The following is a 14,829-nucleotide window of genomic DNA, read 5'->3' on the forward strand; positions in this document are numbered from 1 at the left end:
CTTTTGCCCCAGTTCCAAATACCCAGGCCACATGACTTTCAAGTATCAATTGTTTCTTTTTTTTTTTTTTTTCCTAATGCATTCTGAAGGCTAAAATTTGTAACAATTGCAGTGTTGTGGAGAGATCCAGAATGTCAGCCTTCCCAAAGAGTGAGATAATAAAGCCACCCTCTTGCCATTTTCCCATAACTCCTCCTCCTGTTATGGGCTCTTCCTTGCTTCAACCATCCCAGTGTTACCAGCAGTTTTCCCCGCCAGCCTGGTCCCACAGCTGCATCAACCCCAAATAACACACAGAGACACTGTATTCGTTATAAACCTGTTGGCCAGTTACTAATATTTCTTATTGGCTAGCTCTGTCTTAAATATTAACCCATTGCTATCAATCTAAATGTTTCCATGTGGTCTTATCTTACTGGAGAGAGGGTCCAAACTTCTCTCAAGTCCCTACATCTTGACTCCCCTGTACTATATCTTCCAGAATCCTCCTTGTCTTCTAGTCCTGCCTATCTTGCTTCCCTATTGGCCAACAGGGCTTTATTCATTAACCAATAAGAAAACCATATTTACAGAATCACATCTCCCATTACCCCAGTGATGCAGGGGGGTGGGGGGTGGGGGAGAGACCATGGCAGAGCAGGCTCCTAGTGGGTGATGTTGCGCCTTTTTTCACACGCCCAGCGGTTCACCTGCTGGCAGAAGTTGTCGTTCCAGTGCCCATCTGACAAGATCTCAACACAGTCCTCACTTCCACCCTGTTCATGGCCCTGCCAGTTATCTGGCTGAGTGAAGTCCCAGTTCCTAAGAAGGTAAACCAAAGGAAACTCAGGGTCCAACCTCCCTACAACCCTGTCCCCACCCCCAAAAAGCACAGCCTTGGAAGGGTCCAAGGATTGAAGATGTACAGGCTTGGAAATGGGGCAGGAGCAGGTAGGAGGTTGGGGAATTTGACCCTGAGAGACCTATAGGAGTGCACTGGGGTGAAAGGCCCGGTGTTCGTCCTGGAGAGAACAAGGAGATACACTCGGGGAGGTACTGACTTGTAGTTGCTTCTGTATTCGGTTCCATCCACCCATTTCCAGAAGCCATCCCTGTCAGTGAGACCTATCCAAGTGTGAAACGAGCCCGTGTGCTTCACAACGAATTTCTAGAAAAGCAATTGTGAGAGCAAATTGCTTCCTCCCTGATCCAGGACAGCATCCAAGTGACCCCACCATACCCCAGCCTGACCTGCTCAAATGCTGAAGCCTTAGCTCCCAACAGCTATACCCTCGCTTCTCCCTCTGTGAACACGGCTAGTGTTAGATGAACATTTACTGAGCCTGACTTTGTACCAAGTGCTTTACAAGGATCATCTCATTTGAGCCTGAGGAGCTCCCCAAGGTGGGTGCCATAGTAACTGACTTGCAAGGTAGTTATTAGACCTTAGAGAGCATATCCAGCTTCCAGCTTGTGACAACCATCCTGTTTCCAGCCTGGGCCCATTTCTCACTCCATTCCTAGCAGCGCTGCTATGGCAATGCCGGTTTTCTCATGTTCTGCTGCAGAATCTTGGTGATCCTGCCCTTGCTGTCCCACAAATCCCAGAACCCAAGAAACACCTTGGTTTCACTCTTCTCTCTGTTCGCCCCTAGTTCTCTTGCTGTGGTCTTGATGTCATTCCCTGAGGTTTGTGGGCTCCAGCACTTCCAGGCTTGGGACTCATTGCCCAGAACTACATTTTGACCTGACTACAAAGGCCCTGACAGTCTCTACTGAAAATAGGAAGATGCCTGGGTAAAAGGCAGCTGGCCTGGACAAGGAACTGTTGCTGGCCTCAGTGCAAATGTCCCTGCGCTTACAGCTAGATTCCTAGGACTAAAGCCTTTCCAAGGGGCTTGCTCGTACAAATGCGGCTGTTCTTGAAATTTAAATCCCATCGTTTTGGAAGAATACAAGGAATGTATAGTCACCTGGTTTTATAAACTAAACAGAGAGTCAGTTTGACCAGCATATACTCTAATAATAATCCCCTTTGATAGCCTGTGAACCTTCATTTGGAGAAAAACTGCCCATTCTACTCACACACACCCCCCACAGAGATCACGGTCGCCCACTCCTCCAAGAGCAGACTCAGAGACAATCCTGTCCATAAAGTCTACAATTCTGCATGTATATCCCATTCATGAAGAAGCAGCTGCCCAGGGCTGGGGAGGCTGCTCCACAGATTCAGAAGTACCAACAGGGATGGGCAAAGGGATCTGGAGACAGGACGTTCTGGTTGTTGCTACTTGATGCTGCCCTTTCCTAAGTGAACACAGAAGTGAGCTGCACCTGTTCACAGCAGTGTCAGGAGGGAAATCACCACATAACTCCTGTCCCACCTGCAAAGAGGAACCTGAGCATTTACATTACAAGCAGCTGTAGACTGTGCACCAACAGTTGAGCATATAAGCCATTTGTCCCCAAAACCATTGATTGGGTCATTTTTGAGGTCAATGTACTTACTTTAAAAGTAAGAAGCATGGGGTTGGCATTTGTTACCAAAGCCAAAAACCACTAATTCAAAACACAAAGACCCAAAAATGGTTGTAACTGAAATGATGGACAGAAACGACAAAAAAAAAAAAAGCAGGGACCACACCCTGTGTGTCATTGGAAGATGAGTTCAAGGCTGAAAGTATTAAGTGAGATGTTCAGAATGACGGCAGCACAATGCACCACGAAATTGTAGTCATGAACTCATGAGGCAAAGCTTAGGCTGAATTACATACAATACATGTTTTCTTATGTCAGAAGAAACTAACTGCTGACAAACTCCAACCTAATCAGTAAATATGTTTGAAATCACAGTAAAAATCAAATACATAGCTGACAAGCAGCAAATATTCAATAAATACTTTCTGACTTCTGTATCAAATAGTTTAATTGCTTTAGCACTATAACATTTCCAAGTCCAAACAGAACAAAGCCCCCGTGGACCCTTTAGCATTAAAGCAGCAGGCAGTAGTTGACATAGGGGCCAAGTGGGTCTCAGTCCTGACCACGTGAGGGTTTGCTGGCTCTGCAACATATCACCTGACCTCCCTTCCCTTGGGTCCTGAACTCCAGGTGGGGATGATTAGGGTACCCACCCAACAAGATGGTGAAGATTAAAGAAATGAACTCATATACATGTCCAAATTGTAGTAAGACCTGCATCGAACTCAATCATTAACCTCCTTGTGCAAAACTGTCCATCCACTCTACCAGATTGGTTCCCCTCCATGAACTTTGGTTTTCAGGTTACTATCAGGGAACAGCCGTGGAGAAGGAAGACACAGGACACCTGTGGTCAGTGAGGACCCAGTGACCCACCACAGGAGAACAATTTAAGTCTCCCAATGTGTTCCTTCTGCCACACCCAACAGCCAACACAGCAAGAAAGGATTCTCAACCCCTCCCAACCTTGACCTTAAAGTCTTGTCTGTCATTCTGTCTTGTGGCTGTTTGTGCATCACTTGGTGACCCCTGGCTTTGTTTTCCTCTTGGCTCCCACCTCTTAGGATCAGTTACTGTTCTGTCATGAGCTGCCCAGAGCCCTACCACACTCTTCTGTATTGTTCCTTAGGTTAAAAATAAATACATCCAGGCAATAAAACAAAACCTGCCTCTGCCTCTCTCAGCAGCCAACTGCCAGCAGCCCCTCAGCCAGGGGTGAGGCTTCCATCCACCCTGGGATTTGGGTTGGCTTGACCTAGTACAGGTCTTGTGCATGCCACTAGTTAGTGCACATGAGCCATTGCATGTTCATGTGTGCAATGGCCTTGTCACGTCCAGAAACACAGTTTCACACCAGTCCTCCATGACCTCTGGCTTTTAGCCCCTGGTTAGATACCCATGCTTCAGTAAACAGATGCCCCTATACCCATGCACATACTAGAAAGCACCAATTGGACTTTAAAAAAGAAGACTGTGTAAAGCTGTGAGGGACATGTTGTTGGGAACCAGCAGTCTGCTGGCCCCGCCCCTGACGATGGGCGGGACGCTCATGGCTATGTCATCACTACGTCAGGCTTTACCTGGCTGCTCAAGCTTTACCTGGCTGCCAGAGAACTCAGTTACGCATGTGCAAGCCCCCCTTTTAAAGCACGCGCACCAAGCACGCCCCCTTCTCTTGCCCTCCCTCTCTTGCTCTTTCTCTCTGGCCTTCTCTCTCTGCGCTCTTTCTGTCTTTCTCTTTCTTCTCTCTCCAAACCCTGCTTTCGTTGGCCACCAGCTACCCCCCTTTCTCTCCCCTCTCTCAATAAACTCCACGTGGGCGCTGAGTTTGTATTTGTGTTTCTTAGGCGATAGCTGCAGCAAAAGAACAACACATGTGATACAGTGGTTCGCAGAATTTACAGAGAAGGTGGAGGAAGGGCTAGGTTAGATCAGAACACATTGTATAAAAGCATGAAATTCTAAAAGGATAGTGAAAGTAAAAAGCAAACAAATTGAGTAAATAAATAAGAAATACAAGGGCCAGTGAGATGGCTCAACCGATAAATGCAAGCCTAATGACTTGAGTTCAATCTCCAGAATTCACATAAAAGAGGAACGAGAGAACCAACTCCACTAAGTTATCCTCTGACTCCATACGCATGCCACAGCATACACATTTGATAATAATAATAATCATAAATAATAATAGGTAGGGGCCAGGCAGTGGTGGTGCAGGCCTTTAGTCCCAGCACTTGGGAGGCAGAGGCAGGTGGATCTCTGTGAATTTGAGACCAGCCTGATCTACAGAGCAAGTTCCAGGACAGCCTCCAAAGCTACAGAGAAACCCTGTCTTGAAAAACCAATAATAATAAGAATAACAATAATAATAATAATAGTAGTAGAGAACAGAAGCTTGACCAGGCTGCTTGATCAAGCCTACCATCAGGGTTGCTCACCTGCTCCTCCCAGGAGTTGATAACCACCAGGTGGGCATTCTCCAGCTGGCAGTACTCAGCAGCCTCAGCCCAGGTCAGCCCCACCCGAGAAAACCAGTAGCAGCTGCCCCCATGTTCCATCCAGTTAACTGGACAGCATTCTGTGCCTGCGGGAACAGAAAGGCAGAGGGAAATGCGATCCACCTGGGAGACACAGACACACTGGGATCAGAGCCATCCCTGCCCCTACCATTGCTCTGGTGGAATGCCAGCTGACAGGTTAGGATCCGCAGATCCAGTGGGAAGTGCTTCAGGTGCAGGAGCAAAGTGGAGTGATCTAAGGACAAACACATGGACCGAGATGCAGCAGACATGCGGCTGCATACCTGCCAAGACCAGGCACAGAGCTCCAGCTATTGTCTGGGGAAACACACAGATGCATACCACCCTACACATCATCATGACCCAGAAGTGTGGTGGGGGTGACCACTGACCTGTTTTCAGGTCCTGTTGCTTTTTCTCCAATGTGGCTACCAAGGACATCAATGTGTCATCTCTGCTACCTCCTGAGAAAGAGGGATGACAAATGGTTCCCTCGTCAGTCTGCCTCCTGAATGCTTCTCCAGCTGCACACTCCTGGGTACCTTGTACCACGTGCTGCTTGTCGGCACCTAGACTCCCTCACCCAAGTGAGGCCACTGTGCTGCTTAAATTCTTTCACTGGTCCCCTGTGTTTTCAGGCCCGGCTTCACTCAGTCCACACAGCTTGCTGTGTGACCTGGTGCCTCCATCTCTCTGACCCCTCACCACTGTCCATCGATCACCACCTCCTGCCCCACTAAACGTGTATGTGATCCTAAAATGCCCAGTGGTCTTCTTCACCCCCGGACATCCTGGCTTCTTCTTGCCTCTTCCTGGCACTAACTTCCAGAATGTCGGCCCTCTGCCCAGATTCTCCTTCCAAGCCCCTTAGGTCAGGGTTCCTGTCTCCAGAAGCCTTGCCAATTCCCCTGGCTGGATTGTCTGCCTTGGTTTTTATGTGCAGAGCCCACGAACACACTCCTACTGCAGACCCAGCACCATGTCCAGACAATCTACATGGATAAACATCCGTGGATAAAGTCCCAGCCACCCCACCCAACTTACCATGGGAATCCAGAGCCCTGAACTCCATCAGGATGCTGGAGGAGAAGTTGCTGAAACTTTCTTTCAGGGTCCAAAACTCCTCTTGCAGCTGCATGCCTGGTCAGGGGACATTTGGGACCAGTTGGCTGTGGGGCTATGTCCCAGTGAGTCACATCTCTGTCCATGTGACTGGCCCCATGTCACCCATCACTACTACGTCATTGATTTCCATCTGCACCCAGAGCCTGCCCCAAGCTGCCTCCACCTCTCCCTTTCTTCCCTGCATCTGTGCCCTGCCACTCCCCCAGAGCACTCTTCTATGCTGGCCTCTTCCTTGCCAGGCCATGACCTCACTTTGGGATGAAATCACACAGATGACCACCAGCAGCAGGACATTGAAGGCCAGGGCAAACACATTGAGGTAGAGCCTGAAGCCAAGGCTCTGTGGAAAGGGTGGGAAAGGAGGCTGCCCTGTGAAAGAGAGAGAGTGTGTGTGTCAGAAAACAATTCCAGAGGACTAGAGACAGAGAACAAGACACAGACGGGGACGAGGGCACAGAAGTCTGAGGAGGCACAGCTTGGGTAAGAGAGAGAATCAGGTGAGGGCTGAGCGAATCGGGTGGATTTTGATCCCACAACATGCGTGCAGTTACACACAATCACCCACATGAACATGTACAAACACTCACATGCACATGACACAAGATGTGCCAGCTGTGTACACAGGTGAGCTGTGTGCCAGCTGTGTACATAGGTGAGCTGTGTGCCAGCTGTGTACACAGGTGAGATCTTACACCTGGGACAGGGAGACACAGAGATGCAGGGGTTCGGAACTGGCCTTTCCTAGACACCCTGAAACAGGAGCTCTACAAATGGTTTTTATTCCTGCCCATGAATCAAAAAGACCTACAGACCACCTCTATCCTACATAGCCCCTGTCCGGTCACACTGGAGTGTTGACAGGCTAGGTCATGTACTCTTCTTAGACAACACCCACACCTGTCACACAAGCTGGAACAATGCCTCCCTTCACAATTCCACTGGGATTCTCCAGTCTAGCTCACCCCACCATGAAGTATGCCCCCCAAAAGCCACTGCCCAAATCCACTCACTTTACCCATCTCCCCCCAGTTCCCACCACCCTTGTTCTCATCCCCAGAAACCCCAGCATCACTGGCAGTGCTGTTCCTTTGCCCACCCATCATCTTACAGGAACCTCTGCTGCCCCTTGACCCAGCTGCTGCTACTCACCTTTCTCCATTCACTCTAACAAGCACACATTTTCTCATACACACAGACTTGTGCATACATCCCTACACTTTGCCATACTCTCTTATTTGCATTCTCACTCACCTGTATCTTCACCTGAATGAACTGGCTTGCCTCTTCAGGACCAAAGGGGTGATTCCTCTCATCCTCACAGCACACACACACACACACACACACACACACACACACACACACACTTTTGTACCATCCACCTGCACTCACACTCCTCTGCATCAGCCTGTGACTCTGTGGCCTTCTCTGTCTCAGTGTCATCATGCCAAAACAACCTGGCGTCCTGGAGGTAATCTCAGTGAGGAGCCTGGAATCCTCCTGAGGTCATTTCCTACTGCTATACTGAGTTGGATATTTGCAGCCATACTTAGGATCACCACTTAATGCCTCTGGGAGAGAGGCCTCTAAGCTCTCCCCAACCCCAGACCCCTAAGCACAGCCTCCCCTGCCTCTCACCTCCTCTGACACCCTCCTGAAATCTGAATTCCTCTCTGTGGGGATTGGTATGTGCCCCCAAAATGATCCCCAGTGCAGCAGTGTTGGGAGGGAGAACCTAGAGGAAGGCTGTAGGTCTTAAGGACTCTGCCCTCCTGAGTGGATTATTGACATCATTACAAGAAAGCAGCCTTATTAGAAGTTTCCCCCTTTGCTGTCCCTTCACCCGCCCCATGCCCTCCCACTTTGGATTGATGCATGAGAAAACCCTACCAGACACAGCCCTCAGTCCCGGACTTCCCAGACTCAAGAAGCCTAAGCCGGGTCATTATAAGTTTCTTAGTATTGTGCATTCTGTTTTAGCAGCACAAGACAGGCTAGGATATACTCCATCTAGAAGCACTTTCTGACTGCTTCTGCTAGTACTGTTCATGCAGGAAACCATTGTTCTGATCCCCACCTGACCTGTGATTTATCAAGACCTGACCCAGTCAGCCAGAATAAATCAGCTGAGCCACCAACTAGGTCTGACATCATTCAATCTCTTAGTGTCCCCATTTTTTCATCTCTATGACAGTTACAAGAGTAGCCTCCTGACTTAGTGGTTCTGGGAATTATATGAGTTAAAGCATAGAAAGCACAGTGTAGGCAAGTTTGAAATGCTCTACTAAAGATGGAATAGAAGCTGCTAGATTTAACATTCTTTCCAAAAAAAAAAGCTAAAACACACATACATCTATATACATACATACATTGGTACACATGTATGTATGTATGTATGAAGCAACAGTTTTCAAGTCACTGGACATCAGGCCATGGAGGGCACTGATCCCTGAAAGATGGGGAAATGAACAAGATGAGTCCTCCCATTGCCCAGCTCACTACTCACTACCTGGAGAAACTTTTCAGGTCACTGGGCAGAGAGGAAAAATGGGACAGAGTCTAGCAGACTCCCTGAATTGAGGAGACAACTTGTAAGCCTGAAACCACAACAGTCAGGACCAAGGGGTCAGGCCCTAAGCCACTTACCCACATCCCGGAAAGCTGAAGAACACTTAGAGGAATACAAAAGCACCCAGCATCCAGCAAGACACAAGTCACAATGCTGGGCATCCAATCATAGTTTACAAGACACATTATGAAACAGGAAAACACAGTTCGAATGAAGGAGATGGGTGAATGGACAGAGCAGACAGGAGGTGTGTCAGGGATATGACACTTGTCAATAGGTGTAAGTCCCTGGGTCCAATTGCCAGCATCAAAAATAAATACTCAATACATGAATCTATCAAAATGAGATCCCAGGATCTTTCAAACCAGACTCAGAAGTGGCACTGATGTTAGGACAGACAGGATACTGACATAGGATGCTAGGACTGCAGTGCAAACATTAGAGATAGGAAAGGTAGCTAAAGGGCATGGTAGAGCACACCTGTGATCCCAGCACTCAAGAGGCTAGAATAGGGGACTTCTGAGAGTTTCAGGCTAGCTGGGGCTACACAGTGAGTCCCAAGGCAGCCGGGGCTACAAAGTGAGACTCTGCCCCATAACAACAACAAAAGTCTCAAGTTTCCTCCAAGATGAAAAATGCAGTGTCTGGGGCTGTAGAGATGGGCTCAAGTGGTTATAAGAGCACTGGCTGCTCTTCCAGAGGTCCTGAGTTCAATTCCCAGCACCTACATGGTGGCTCACAACCATCTGTAATGAGATCTGGTGGCCTCTTCTGGCCTTCAGGCAGAACACTGAATACATAATAAATAAATAAATCTCAAAAAAAAAAAAAAAACAGAAAAGAAAATTACAGTGTCTGAAACACACCAGGTAGCCAGCCTAAGTCTGAAACACACCAGGTAGCCAGCTCTCCTGCCCTAAAACCTTTTCCCAACCAAGGGGTGGGGGCTGTGTTCAAAAATACAGTGTCTGGGGCTGTAGAGATGGGCTGTAAGAGGAGCGTTCAAGCAGCAAACTAGTGGGATCGCCCAGCATCTCCATGTGCCCATTTCTGCACCTTCCCCAACTCATCCCCATACCCGAAGCTCTGGATTCCACACCCCTCCTAGGCATACACATGCACAGGCACACTTAGTCTGGAGGGAGGACTCATCTCTAGCTAGCTTCCGGTGTTCTCACTGCTAGGCACATACCCTTTCCTTGGGACCCTGCAATCAGAGGTATCGGCAGCTGGCATGTAGAGGGACATTGCACTGGCTAGTTTTATGTCAATTTGACACAGATAGAGTCCTCAGAGAGGAGGAAGCCTCAGCTGAGGAAATGAGTTCATAAGATTGCTCGTGGGCAAGCCTGTAGGGTATTTTAATTAGATTTGATGGGGGCGCGGGCTCAGCCTATGGTGGGTGAGGCCACCCCTGGGCTGAAGGACCTGGGTTCTAGAAGAAAGCAGTTGAGCAAGCCATGAGGAGCAAGGCAGGAAGCAACACTCCTCTGCACCAGCCTCCATGATCCTGCCCTGTTTGAGTTCCTGTCCTGACTTGTTTCAATGATGAACGGTGATGTGGAAGTGTGAGACAAACAAGCCCCTTCCTCCCTAAGTTGCTTTGGTCATGGTGTTTATCACAGCAACAGGGACTCTGACTGACAAATACACACCCTGCTCACTGAGTCAATGTGAGAAAACAGAGGAGCTGGCAGCTGAGACAGGGATCCAGGTGAGGCCCCAGAAACAGGACACTTGCCTTTCCAAAATGGATTTTCTGTCCTAGGATTCTGCCCATGAGTGCCTTGTTCCTCATCGCCACTGAGCTGATGGTCATTTTCCTCAGAGTCCAGCTGCTGGATATCTTGAAAATCCTTTGCCATGGCGGGCCTGAAGGGCCGGAGCTAGGTCCGGGACTGAGTTAAGATTTTCCTAGCTGAAACTTAGGTTTGTGAGTGGTTCAGAAGTTGGAGGTTAGTTTGGGGAAAGGCTCGAAATACTGCAGGGCCCCACCTCTTCCCAGGAGATGGTCTGGCCCTTGGCGCAACCAGGAGCCTTCCTATCATACTCTCTTGGATCAAACTATGCAGCATGTCCCCATTCCTCCCTCAGTGTCCCTGAACCTGTTCTTTTTTAGCCCTACACACCCCAGTCCCACCTGCCTCCCTCCCACCACCTCAGTTACCTGCTAAAGGTATAGAGAACCAGCTCTGGCTTCCAAAGGCAGCCCACGCACGAGGAGAAAGAGGGGTTAAACCTGGGCCAAGTGGACAGGTGGTGCTAGAAGAGAAGGGAGGAGGGGGATGGTCTAGGCGAGAGCTGGGTCCCTGTGTCTGAGTGTCTGAGTCCATCTAACCTGTCATCTCCTGCCCCCTGGGACTTTGGACAGTAAATAGAAATAGAAACACAGTTGGAAACGTGGGCAGTGAGCACTGGGGGTAAAGGACGTGTTTCTACTCTCACAACCAGAGAAAGAAGGGAGGTCTCCTTGAACACACACACACACACACACACACACACACACAGCTCAGCCCCACCCCCATTGCACAATGGAGGAAAAGGAGCCAGGTGTGGAGGGACCAGGATACAATTTGCTGTTTCTTTCTATCCCTCCCCTGTTTCACTTCCTGCCTCTTCCTTTTCCAGAACTGTTGATGTCTCCAAATATCTCTGGCCAGGATCAGAATGACCTACAGATCAGTTCCCTGTTCTTGCCCAATCTGAGCCTGTGGCCTGGCAACCAGCCACAGCTTCCTATGCACCAGGCTCCCCAGCTCTGCCCTTCACTCCAATTCCTTTTCCCCCTCCCCAACTCCTCCCAGATCCGCCTCATCTCCTTCCCACCCAGCTTTAGTTCCCCTTCTCTTGAAAGAAAGAAACCAAAGAAGAAAGTCAAAACAAACAAGCAAAAGACCAATGAGACAAAAACAAAACGAAGGAAAAAACCCAGATACGCATGGGGCTGGTGGAATGTGGTCGATATAACCAAGGACACGCCATTAAAGAAAACTGGTCTTTCCCTTTGCTAATGAGTATCAACTGCAAATAGCATAGCGTCTTGGTTAGGAGTGAGATCCAGGGTCCACCTCCCCTTATACTAGTAAGGGGTTTAATGAAGACACCCCGCGTAGGACCGAGTGCTCTAAAGATTCTCCCTCTCTGCTCGCTGCTCAGCTGTGGGTTTTCACTCTTGAGAAGGGAAGTTCCTCAAAACATGGAAGTCATGATCCTAGCACCACACTGAGTCCAGGAACACAGACATTGTCCTCATGCCCTGCTAGTGTTACACATTATCTCTAAAGGCTAGGGAGATGACTTGGGGAGTAAAGAACTTGCTTGGTGAGCATGAGGACTTGAGTTCAAATCTCCAGCACCCACATAAGAAGCCAGGCATGGCAATACACACCTATGTCAACACAGGGAGGGAAAGGAAAGTGACAGGCAGATCCACAGGACCAGTGTAGCCAGAGCAACAAACTCCAGGTTCAAAGCCACTCCGCCTCGGAGAATAAGGTAGAGAATAACAAAGCAAGACTCTAAAAACCCATTCCAGACTCCGCATGAAGTGGCACACACAGGCATAACCCCCACACACATAAATTATCTACAGATGTTTTCTCACTTATATAGATGTTTGCTCCCAACAACACCCTATGAGGTTAATATATTTGTCACTGGAAGAAAGGAGATTAAGTGACTTGGTCCATGTGACTGATAGTACAGTTCAGGTCTGAAATGTACCCCCAAAACTTGTGTGTTAAAGGCTTGGTCCCCAGACTAAAACCCTATTAGAATATGAGGGAATTGAGAGAGTGGAGCCTGCTGGGAGGTCTTCCAGCATCTGTAGGCGTGCCCTTGAGAGGAGACTGACCCCATTTCCCGTCAGGAGCCCAGCAGCCTTGCTCTACCTGCGTTCTCTGCCATGACGTGCCGCTTCATCATGGGTCCAAATCAATGGGGCAAGTTTATCATGGATTGAAGCCTCCAAAACCACAAGCCAAAATAAATCAGCTGTTTTAGCTCAAATAATTGTAGTACTAGATCCAGTTCTGACTGCTGTTCAAAGGCCAGTACTTGGGACATGAGAGCTGGAGGAAAGGAATTTGCTTTTATTCAAAGGCTGGCACCCTGGATGATGGGAAGAGCCACTGTCCACAACACCCATCTTAGAGAGTCCAGGTCCATGATATGGCTTTCGTGGGTAAAATGGGGGCAGCAGACAGGAAAAATATATTCCGAGTCATGGATCTAGATTCTATAGCCATCTTTGTTACAGGGTGGGGAGATGTTTTCTTTCTCTTTTACCAGAATATCTTTATGGAAACTATCAGCTTTCACCTCCTAGGATGACTCCTACAATACTTTACAAAAGATGGAGATGTGGCTCAATGTTTCAAGGTACGGGCCACTCCTCCAGAGGACCCAGATTCGATCCCTCAGCACCCACGTGCTGACTCACAACATCTGTAGCTCCAGTTCCAGGGCCTCTGACAAGCTCTTCTGGCCTCCTCAGGCACTGTACACAGATAGCCCACAGACATACATGCCGGCAAAACACCTACAAATAAATCAATCTTTTAATAACACGACCGGGCATTGGGGGCACATGCTTTCATCCCAGCACTTGGGAGGCAGAGCAGGTGGGTCTCTGTGAGTTTGAAGCCAGCCTGGTCTACAGAGGGAGTTCCAGGACAGGCTCCAAAGCTACACAGAGAAATCCTGTCTTGAAAAAACAAAAAGGGAGGGAGGGAGAGAGGGAGAGAGGAAGGAAGGAAGGAAGGAAGGAAGGAAGGAAGGAAGGAAGGAAGGAAGGAAGGAGAAATGAAAGCCACACTTCCTCTCTCGGTGAATGGACAGGGTTAGACAGTGTTTTGTGTTAGTTGGTGTGCATCCCGTGCTGTGTGGGGATCATCAGACGACCTGGATTCTGTCAGAGAAGTCGCTGTGGGCTGTTTCACAGCTCATGTCTTTTAGGTCTTTTTCTGAGGAACTGCTAACCTGGAAGTTTGAGATATAAAGCAGGGAGGGCCGCAGCAGGAGCTTTTACTAACTAGTTTCAACTCTCTAGCCAGCTTCAGTCAGGCGTCATCTACAGCAAAGCTACAGAGAGCTGATCACACCTGCTCTGCTGTAGAACCTACAAATTAGTGACCTCCCACCACCCATTTTGTTATTTTTAAAGGCAAAAAAGAAAACGTAAACTTTTGATTTTCTCCCCTCAGCTGGATCTACATTTTAAAGAGTAGCTACTCTCTCTGACAAAATCTTCCCCAGTCCCCACACAGCGTATGAATAGACTTTTCCTCCTTCAGGATGGATGCAATGAACTGAGTCATCCCACTACCAATACCACTCCACCCAAATGTCAAAGTCCTGGTCCCCTGGAGACTGCGCTGGAGGAAGATGAGGCCTTTTAGGAGGTAGTTTAGGTAAATGAAGTAATAAGAACGGGCGGTAGGGCCAGGTGGTGGTGGTGCATGTCTTTCATCTCAGAACTCAGGAGGCAGAGACAGATGGATCTCTGAGTTCTAGATCAGCCTGGTTTACAGAGCTAGTTCAAGACAGCCAGGTACACAGAGAAACCTTGTATTGAAGAAAAAAAAAAATCCTAGAAGATCAGTGCCCTTATACAAAAGGAGGACATAGACTGGCTCAATGCTAAAGTGTTTGCTTAGCATTGCAAGACATTCGATTTCATCCACTATAAACACAGAGGAAATTATTGATGCAGAAGTGGCTGTCTATAGCCAACAGACCCATGCCTACCAATGACCTTCTGACCTCTAGAACAACAGGGGGGAAAGGCGCTTAGTTTCCATATTTTATTATGGAAGCCCAAATAGACTAAACAATAGCCAAGAAGACTAAATAAGACTTAACATATGAGGTTCAGCAGTAAACATAAACAGAAGAACGCTCTCTTAAGATGGGCTTAATGGGGAGGGAGGTGGGATAATGGGTAGAAACACAGAGAGGACGCATGGGGCCTAGCACTGTACAGCATATTAACTATAGGTAACAGTATTTACCATATATTTCAGATAGCCAGAAACCTGGATTTATAATGTTCACAAAGATGCTATATACTCAAAATGGTGGAAACGCTAATTACCCTGACTTGATCAACTTCGAAATGTCACACCGAACCCTACAAATGTGTACAATCTATAAAGGAAG

At 48.2% G+C, this 14,829-nt stretch overlaps 1 protein-coding gene across 1 annotated transcript; it reads right to left on the reverse strand.

Moving 5' to 3' along the window:
- Positions 1-307: 307 nt before the first annotated feature.
- On the reverse strand, positions 308-10,563 carry Asgr2 (asialoglycoprotein receptor 2). The gene is made up of 8 exons (XM_051180205.1): positions 10,412-10,563; positions 6,357-6,473; positions 6,024-6,119; positions 5,372-5,443; positions 5,128-5,214; positions 4,899-5,044; positions 1,041-1,147; positions 308-801 (listed from the first exon to the last, which is right to left on the reverse strand). Exons 1-8 carry the CDS (start codon positions 10,533-10,535, stop codon positions 645-647), a joined length of 906 nt encoding a protein of 301 aa, XP_051036162.1. The 5' UTR covers positions 10,536-10,563; the 3' UTR covers positions 308-644.
- Between the last annotated feature and the right edge of the window lie 4,266 nt (positions 10,564-14,829).

Source organism: Phodopus roborovskii, unplaced genomic scaffold (genome assembly GCF_943737965.1).
Source record: "Phodopus roborovskii unplaced genomic scaffold, PHOROB, whole genome shotgun sequence".
NCBI lineage: Eukaryota > Metazoa > Chordata > Mammalia > Rodentia > Cricetidae > Phodopus > Phodopus roborovskii.

Excerpts from the sequence above, each read along its gene's own strand:
- Asgr2 (XM_051180205.1), bottom strand. The coding sequence starts at position 10,535 with ATGGCAAAGGATTTTCAAGATATCCAGCAGCTGGACTCTGAGGAAAAT. Across the intron at positions 5,045-5,127 it reads GGCATTCCACCAGAGCAATG|GCACAGAATGCTGTCCAGTT; the intron begins GTAGGGGCAGGG and ends CTGTTCCCGCAG. Across the intron at positions 1,148-4,898 it reads TCAACTCCTGGGAGGAGCAG|AAATTCGTTGTGAAGCACAC; the intron begins GTGAGCAACCCT and ends TTGCTTTTCTAG.